Here is a 9,349-nt window from a genome sequence, read left to right on the forward strand (position 1 = left end):
TAGTCTTTGTTGTTTATTAACATCTAGAACAAGATTATGAAAAGTAATGAATTTGCTTTCTTTCGAATTTTAAATTTGGAATAGAATTCATTCTTTTAAATATTATAGTTTATTTTAAAAGTTCCAAAATAATCGAATTTTTCTCGCAAAAACTTCAAGTTAAAAGAGTTTTCTCATTGCAAGTAATAAAAATATTTGAATTATATTCAAAATATATTTGTAAATATTACACTTTAACTAAATAGTTTAACAAATATGTAAAACAAACAAATTTAACTAAAAAGAAATAAACAAACTAATCACTCTAATCAACACTGACTGATTGCTTGAAGATTTCTATTAGTTTTTCTTCTCTCATTAACAAACAGAAAAGTGTTTACAATAACAAACAACAACGATAATGCAAAAATACAAAAAATGAATAAGAACGAAACGCAAATCAAAACAATAACAACAACAGCAGCAGCAACAAACAAAAAACAACAAACAGAACATTAAAAAAAGGTGGTTGAAAAGAAAAGAAAATTCAAGAATGGGGTGTTAACAAAAAGAGGTCGGTTGGTCGATGGGTTGTTTGCTAGTGGAGGGGGGTTAAAGACAGACAGAGTGAGAGAGAAAGAGAAATATGTTGTAAAAGCGGATACTAATAAGATAAAACCGGTGTAACGGTAAAGCGAAATAATATGCCGGTTTCCTTATAGATACTATTTAACAAAAACAATAAGAGATTTAAATAGAGAGTAAAATAACAACAACAACAACAGTAACAATACAAATAGTAACCAAATATGAACAACAATAATAATAAGTGGTTGACATATGGAAATGAAAGGTGATTTCCATAATGAAGAGGTGAATATGAAAAATAGAAATACAGGATATTTATACAAAAAAGGTGAAATTGCTGTTTTTTTTTTTTTTGGGACGATAACATGCTTGTTGTACAAAACATTTTTGGGGTGGTGTTTTTAACGAGTTTATTGTTGTTGCTGCTGCTGCTCATGTTATTGTTGTTGTTTTTTACAATATGCTAGAGAGTAAAATGCAAAAATAAAAACAAATCTATCTTCCTTGTTTTTTAACCAAGTTACAGGGAGCAGAGCATTTAAAAAAAATTTACAAAAAGAGTACACAAAAACAGGAGCACAAGGAATTTTACGACGAACGAGCAAATGAACGAATGAACAAACGAACTTTGTTAATATTTCTCAGCGAACTCTATGAAATTTTGAAAATGTGAATATATATATGCAAGATACAATAAATATGGGGATAAAAAAATGACTGGATATATGTGGTCGGATATTTTGTGTGTGTACCTACCGGAGACAAAACTACGATGAAAATGCGTTTTTTTTTCTTCGTCGTTGTCGTTGTTGGAAAAAAGCAGCCCCAGCCCCTTTAATGCATTATGAACAAAAAAGGCTTTAAACTGATTTTTTTCTAAGATTTTCTTCGTATAATTGGTTTTTAAACTGTTTGCAATTTTTTGTTTTATTTTTTACAACTTATCCAGAAAATTCAATATTGTTTAAGTTTTTTTTTATTATTATTATTGATTTCACAGTCTCTACAGTGAGTTTCAAAAAATTCTTAAAATGATGACGCCAATACTTCTGAAAAATGCATTAGAAAAAACTTTTAATTCTCACTTTTTTTCACAAATTCTTTAAAAGAATTTTTTTATTTTTTAACACTTAAACACTAGCAACTTTTGTTATTTGTTTAGTAAAGCATTTTATTTAATATTTGCTTTAATTTATTTCTTTTTTTCTTAAGAAAATTTCACTTGCAAAACTTTTCTTCCTTCTTTGACTCACTTTTTTTTCCTAGAGACAGACAGACTATTTTATCCAATTGCACAATAAATAGTTCTTCTTTAGTTAAATTATTTTCACTTATTCTTAACAAATAAAATTTGGCTTTAGTATTAAAGTTTTTCTGTATATTTTTTACACTTTTTTTAATATTTTATAATTTTTCTGAAGTTTTTCCAATACGCGAATCACTCAGACACCTTTATTCGTTCAATTTCTTTTGCATCTGTCTTTCTCTTTTTGTCGTTTTCTATGTCTTTTTAGTTGGTATCGCAGAGATCTGCGCCGACAAATATTATTAACGACGGCTGACAATTAAAAATGTCAGCCGCGGCTTAAAATCGCCCGTTAGCCGTAATTTTTCAACGATTTTTAATAAAAACGTATTGCCAGAGATTGAAAAGATGGATTTTGAAAGCAAATATATTTAAAATCGGAATTGTTTATCTGATTAGGACACATTTATATATTTGCAAATAATAAAATGAAATTAAATATAATGAAATAAATATAAAATATTAAATTATTGGAAGTGGCAACACTTATTCTTTAACTGTTGTGAGATTTTTTTGTTTTAAATTTAAGTTTTCATTAATTTTAATATTACATTTTCAATTGTCTTCTTCTTCATTGTTTTGATAGAAAACAGTGACGATTTCTTCTGTTCTTTATTTCAATACTGCGAAGTTTAATCTTGTACACAAAAACATCAAAGAGGATTAACATCAGAATTAATTTTTTTTAGATTAACTAATCTGATTATTATTTGGCATTTGATTGTCAACTCTAAAATCCCTTCTTAGAGTAGTCTTCTTCTTTTTTATAAAACATGCATTTTTTTGATAACAAACAGTGATATTTTCTGGTTTGTGTGGCAACAACATCAAAGGGGATTTACATCAGATTAAATTTATTTTGAGATTAACTAATCTGATTATTAATTTACATTTGATTGCCAACTCAAAAACCCGCTCTAAAAGGGCTAACGAAGAATTTAGATGGAATTTGTTTCCATTCGTTTTACAGTAATTTATATTTTTATGTACTAAATACATTTTATATCTTAATCTATAACAAATACATAAATTAAACTAAACATTAAAGTTTTTTACATAAACGGTTTGCACATGGCCAATGTATGATCAACACCAAACGCCACTTTTGTCACCTTTCCATTAACAGCCGTCTTCAGCGGGAAAAATTGATCTTGTTTATGGCCCAAGCCCAAATGTCCAAAACGATTTTTACCCCACATAAAAAGATCACCGTCGGAATTAATAGCACCCATATGGAAGACACCACAACCAATTGAGGTCACATAGGTCTTGTCGCTGAAATCATTGCGGCCAAAGAGCGGTGGCAGCAAATGTTGTGGCTTAGATGTTTGCTCTACATAGGGACCAAAGCCTAAAATACCAAAACCCCAAGTATATACTAGACCCTCCTCGTTGAGGACCATACAAAAGGAGCCACCGGCAGCTATGTCTTTTAGTTTACCTATACCTTGAGTTAGTTTCAGATATTGTGGGGTGTTTATTTGTGTAACTGCATTTTCAGAGTCATCCAATTGGCCATATTCAGAATTGCCCCAACCAAACACTTCGCCTTTGTCATTAAGGGCTAAAACACAATCCGAAGAGCAGGCCAATTTAACTATATGTTCTTTGGAAATATCACCCAAAGCCTGTGATATTCGTCCTGACGTCTCATAATGTCCTTGACCCGTTTGACCATCTGCTCCCCAGCCACAGGTATAAACACGCCCATTTTGTGTTAAAAACATGGTGTGGTCCTGTCCACATACCACATCTATAATTTCATCTTCCTCGCCACAAATATCCTTCTGTGATAGACGATATATTAAGGAGCTTCCCTTATAGGCTTCATCTTCTATTATCTCACGACAACACTGTCCATAGGCATTATTGCCCATGGTAAAAATGGTGCCATTTTTGGTAACCACCACTAAATGAGCTCTTCCTGCAGACATGCATTTTACTAACATATCTTCGTCTGTCTCCCCCTCTATGCGGGGTAATTTTATGGCCGTGGGATAAATGATAACATCTAAATTTCTGGGATCATTGCGAGTGCCTTTCACTTGTAAGCCTAATTGTGAATCGGTATTTAAACCGGCACCAAATAATGTTTCACCATCTGAACGCTTGACCGCAAAGGCAGAAAAGCCATAGCCAGCCGTTACATCAATAACTTCATTATTCACCGAGAACTGCATGCGAGTGGGATGATGCACCATGCTAGTGTAGCGTTCTTGGGCCTTTTTAACACTGGTTTGTATCCCTAAGGCACCCGTCTCCTGGTAGCCCCAAGAGTATACACGTTCCTTATGAGGATTTGAAGGTTTTGTTTCAATAACTGAGAAAATTGCAAAATTATTGGTATCCTTTATAGCATCTCAAGCAAATTTATAAGTTACCTTTTATTTTAGTTTGATCCTGTTTCAGTAAACTTCTTTTCGCTTTTGTTGTATAGGTGCGATAAAGTAAATTTTTAGTTTTATTCAAATTTGCCAACATTTTTTTTGTTAATATTTTATTTTGTTTTTACTTTATAAAACTAAACTAATTAAATTAAAACTAATGTTTGGTAACAGCAAAACATGTTTCGATTGTTTTGTTGTTGTCGTCGTTAAGCATATTGTAAACACAGCTGTTTATATTAGAGATGACAGTTTGGTAATGTTAGTGTTATCGTTTGAAGTTAGAATTATCGTTTGTTAGTGGTGGCATAGAAATATTACTAGAAAAGACAGTGGAATAAAATTAAAATAAAATATCGAAAAATGTTTAAATTTCGTTTGATCAAAAATTACACAATAACACAATAATTTCGGAAGAACCAAAACTTTATATATTAAGTAAATTGTAATTTTCTGTTTTGTTTTGTTTTATTTATTATTAAATGTTTATTTAACATTTTTCCAAAAAAATGAAAACACTTTTACAAAAGTATTATTTGCAAAAAAACAGCTGTTCATTGTTTATGTTTTTGAGTGAAAAGTTGGCAATACTAACAAAGTTAGTTGGATTTAAATCCAAAACTGAAAAACACGATCATCGGTTAAAGTCCGACTAAATTTGTTACGAGTTTAATCTAACAGCAATTTTCTAATATGTTTTGTTTTATTTTTATTGTTTTAAATGTTTATTTAACATTTTTCCAAAATTTACAAAAGTATTATTTGCAAAAAAAAAAAACAGCTGTTCATTGTTTATGTTTTTGAGTGAAAAATTGGCAATACTAACAAATTTAATTAAACTTAAATCCAAAACTGAAAAACTAGGGTTCTATAAATCGACTTTCGAATAATCGAACAATCGACTTTTTGTCGAAAAAAGTCGAAAAGTCGAAGTCGACTATTTTGTTCCAAAAAGGTCGATAACTCGACTATCATCTATGAAAAAAGTCGAAAAGTCGACTTTTTAAATAAAAGTCGAAAAGTCGGAAAGTCGAAAAAAGTAGAGAAGTCGGAAAAAGTCGAAAATAGTCGAAAAAGTCGAAAATAGTCGAAAAAAGTCGAAAAGTCGGAAAAAGTCGAAAATAGAAAGAAGTCGAAAAAACTCAAAAAATTGCAACAAATAGAAAAAATATAAATAAAATATTTTTATTAATAATAAATAATAATAATAATATAATGTTAAATGGCAACATTATAAATTTACGCTTCTGGCAACTTTATAAATTTTTAACTCTGGTCGGAAAAAGTCGAAAAAAGTCAAAAGTCGAAAATAGTCGAAAAGTCGAAAAGTCGACTATTTATAAAATATTAAAAGTCGAAAAATCGACTTTTAATTAAATGAAAAAAGTTGAAAAATCGACTTTTAACTAAATACAAAAAGTCGAAAGTCGACTTTTCATAAAATATTAAAAGTCGAAAAATCGACTTTTAATTAAATGAAAAAAGTTGAAAAATCGACTTTTAACTAAATACAAAAAGTCGAAAGTCGACTTTTCATAAAATGCAAAAAGTCGAAATGTCGACTTTTCATAAAATACAAAAAGTCGAAAAGTCGACTTTTCATAAAATGCAAAAAGTCGACTTTTCGTTTCAACTATAGAACCCTATGAAAAACACATTCATCGGTTAAAGTCCGCCTAAATTTGTTCCGAGTTTAATGTAACAGCAAGTTAAGCCTAGTTTAACTGAGTAGTTAGAAACCCGCCCTAAGTTAACCCTCTCATTGTAGCTACAAAGTCAAACATTTATAAATCAACTTTGACACATTATTAACTACTGTATATCATTTGATAGGTATTAAATAAAATTTCCATCTCATCCATTCCCTTTCAGAAATAATTAAATTGAAAAAACTAATTTACATTGTAATGTATTTATTTTTTATTTATATTCTTAGGTCTATTTTTTTATTTTTCAGTTAAACATTATACACATTAGATAAATTATTCTTTGAGATATAACACTTAATAAAATTCAGATTTTGTTTTATATGTATGTTTGTAAATTTTGTTTTTATTTGATGTGAGTAAACGACACATAATGTCTGGATCTTTACAAACGTGTTTTTTGCTTTATTTTTAAAAATTATTTAAAATTTTTTTTTGAAAGAAAAATTAAATTATAATAATTAATGTTAGATTATCAAACAAATTGTAAGAAATTTATAAAAAAAAAATATTAAAATGTTTATTATTTAACATGATTTTTTTAAAATAAAATTTATTTTAATAAAGGTACCTGTAGGTATGTTTTCATTGCTTTAAAAATATGTATTTTAATTTTTTTTAGGGGAAAATTATGTTGTTTAAGCTTATAGAAAGGGAATGTGTGTTTAAATTATGAAAATATTGCCATGTTTAAAATTTTGAATTTTATACAATTATAAGTGTTTACAGTATTAATTTGCACCTTTTAAAAAAATTATATTCATAATGTTATATTTCTTATTTTTTAAAAACCACAACAACATTATCTTTAAAAAAAAAATCCTTTAATCCAATTTAAGGTTTCATTTTGTTTTTTTCTTATTATTGCTAAATTTAATCATAGTTTTCGTTTCCTTTTTAGTAGCATTTATTTCTCTATTAATAATTATGTTTTATATTTCAATTTAAATTTAGCAGATAATACAGTATGATGATTATACAATCAAAAAAACTACACACTACTAAAAAAAAAAGTTTTGAAAAAGATACTCGCTACAGGCGAGATCATTTGCTTCATTTAGTTTACAAATCAAGTTTGGTTTTGTTTATGTTCTGTTGTTTTCTTTTTTGTAATTTAATATATTTATATTATATTAATCAGAACTTAAAGATTCGAAATTTTATTTTAAATGTTGTCTTTCATACTCTTCGATTTCGCCAATATTAACAATATCAAATTCAACAATACCTTTGCCCGAATATTCGGCAAATTTACCCTGATCAGCTAAGGGTTTGGCATCACGTTTAAATACTGTAATTAAAAACACAAATATATATATAATCATTTTCATTTATATATAATCATTTTCAAAACTTACCTCCTGATACATAATTTTCCAACATATACACCTTCATGTCATAGCACTCATTGGCAATACGTTCCGATATTAGTGTTAAATCGCTTATTGGCGGCATAACCACTCTCATGTTACGTCTAACGCGATCGGTATCAATATTATAATAACCCGAGCTCATTTTCTCCATTAAATCGATAAAACTTTTGGGCGGCAAAGTGGTATTACGATCCAATGGCATTATGAAACAACGATTAGCTGTGGTATCAATAATAGCCGATTGATTCTCTTTAAAATCATGCATAAAACGTCCATGACGGCCATCTTTAAAATCAGGTACATCGATTTTTGTATAACTCTCATCGTCACTTATATCCATTTCGATTTCTTCGCGGAAGAAATCATCGTCATTATTAAGATTACTATCGAAACTTTTGCCCGTTAAACGTGGCAATAACCAATTGAAATTTAAATCGAATTCATCGGGTTGTTGATAGAAACGTGGCATCGTTAGATTGCTAGTCAACTCATAGGGAACATCACAAATTGTACGATAATGAAATTTGGTTGGATTATCTGTGGCGCCGAAGGAGCGATAAATGAAATAGCCACCGAACATACCCAATAGAATGGTTATGAAGATGAGTAATATAGTTAAACCATTTTTGATGCAATTGAAGGCTGGTGGATGGGTGTAGTGTACAGATTCAACATCACCACCATTATGGGGGAGATAAGCTTTTGGCTATGAAAGGAAAATAGAAATTAATTTAGTTTTTTTACCCCATAGATAGATAGATAGATAGATAGATAGATAGATAGATAGATAGATAGATAGATAGATAGATAGATAGATAGATAGATAGATAGACAGACAAATAGATAGATAGATAGATAGATAGATAGATAGATAGATAGATAGATAGATAGATAGATAGATAGATAGATAGATAGATAGATAGATAGATAGACAGACAGACAAATAGACAGATAGATAGATAGATAGATAGATAGATAGATAGATAGATAGATAGATAGATTTAGAAAAAAGTATTCAATAAACTTAAAATAAACTTCTCATTTCATTGTATTTGACATATTTGCAATGATAAAAGCATCAAGTTGCACATTTATTTTTAACAGTTTCTATTTAAAATTGTAACCACATAATGATCTCAAACACAACAACAAGTCAACGTCCCTCGTACACATGCTATAAACAACAACAAATCATTTATGAACTCAATAACTAAATGAGCTTTGTTCGATGACATGGATATTTTTGCCGGAAAATCAATATAAACTAATAGCTCTAGCTAGCCGTTGCATATGTATTATGTATATATTTAAATATATATATAACATTGTTTACAGCAGTAAAATAAATCAGTGATTTACATAATTGGCTTCAATTGATTGTTTTAAACAAAAGGATAAATAAAAATCAACATTTAATTGAGTCAATAAGGAGAAGAATCGTTGAATTAATTAAATGTTTAATTAGTCTTAAAAGAAGTGTATTTTAATGAGTTTGTATTAAAAAAAATAATATTAGTCAATGTTGTTTATATTTTGAAATAATTTCTTATCAACTTAAAAGTTGTTTACAGCGTATTTTGCGTGATATCCATTCATTAAAATAAAATACTCAATTTATTGAATAAGGGCCTTAATTTTTCATTTTATCAGAGATTTACAAAGACCACATTAAATTAAAATTCTAAAATAGAAAAATTAAAAATAGCTCTGTTCTGTTATTAGCAACAATTTCGTATAAAAGAAAAGCTTTATTAATGACACATTACTTTATAATTGCATAAAAAAAGCTAAATGCGAACAAAAAAAAAAAAAGAAAACAAATATAAAATAATAAAAGCTATTTAAAAAAAAACACAAAGTTACATTGATAAACTTTGCTTTGAATAAAGTTACAATAGCATTAATAACAATAAAATCCTAAGCTTACAATTGAGGGGTTCAACAATCGTTTATGACAAATTTTTATTATAAAAACTAATCGGAATTAAATAAAAATGAATATTTACTATTCAT

The 9,349-nt window shown here is 28.4% G+C and overlaps 2 protein-coding genes across 2 annotated transcripts; both read right to left on the reverse strand.

Moving 5' to 3' along the window:
- Positions 1-1,852: 1,852 nt before the first annotated feature.
- Positions 1,853-4,480, reverse strand: LOC111685376 (RCC1-like G exchanging factor-like protein). The gene is made up of 2 exons (XM_023447635.2): positions 4,255-4,480; positions 1,853-4,193 (listed from the first exon to the last, which is right to left on the reverse strand). The coding sequence occupies exons 1-2, from the start codon at positions 4,352-4,354 to the stop codon at positions 2,926-2,928; spliced, it is 1,368 nt and encodes a 455-aa protein (XP_023303403.2). The 5' UTR covers positions 4,355-4,480; the 3' UTR covers positions 1,853-2,925.
- Positions 4,481-6,150: 1,670 nt separating this feature from the next.
- On the reverse strand, positions 6,151-8,059 carry LOC111685372 (integral membrane protein 2B). Its single transcript, XM_046956536.1, has 2 exons — positions 7,322-8,059; positions 6,151-7,254 (listed from the first exon to the last, which is right to left on the reverse strand). The coding sequence occupies exons 1-2, from the start codon at positions 7,914-7,916 to the stop codon at positions 7,124-7,126; spliced, it is 726 nt and encodes a 241-aa protein (XP_046812492.1). The 5' UTR covers positions 7,917-8,059; the 3' UTR covers positions 6,151-7,123.
- Between the last annotated feature and the right edge of the window lie 1,290 nt (positions 8,060-9,349).

This window comes from Lucilia cuprina, chromosome 2, assembly GCF_022045245.1.
Source record: "Lucilia cuprina isolate Lc7/37 chromosome 2, ASM2204524v1, whole genome shotgun sequence".
Taxonomy (NCBI): domain Eukaryota; kingdom Metazoa; phylum Arthropoda; class Insecta; order Diptera; family Calliphoridae; genus Lucilia; species Lucilia cuprina.

What these genes read in the sequence shown, in the direction of transcription:
- LOC111685376 (XM_023447635.2), bottom strand. Translation starts at nt 4,354, where the DNA reads ATGTTGGCAAATTTGAATAAAACTAAAAATTTACTTTATCGCACCTAT. An exon ending in GGATCAAACTAAAATAAAAG is followed by an intron (nt 4,194 to 4,254) that starts GTAACTTATAAA and finishes CAATTTTCTCAG; the next exon opens with TTATTGAAACAAAACCTTCA.
- LOC111685372 (XM_046956536.1), bottom strand. Translation starts at nt 7,916, where the DNA reads ATGTTCGGTGGCTATTTCATTTATCGCTCCTTCGGCGCCACAGATAAT. An exon ending in GGAAAATTATGTATCAGGAG is followed by an intron (nt 7,255 to 7,321) that starts GTAAGTTTTGAA and finishes TTTTAATTACAG; the next exon opens with TATTTAAACGTGATGCCAAA.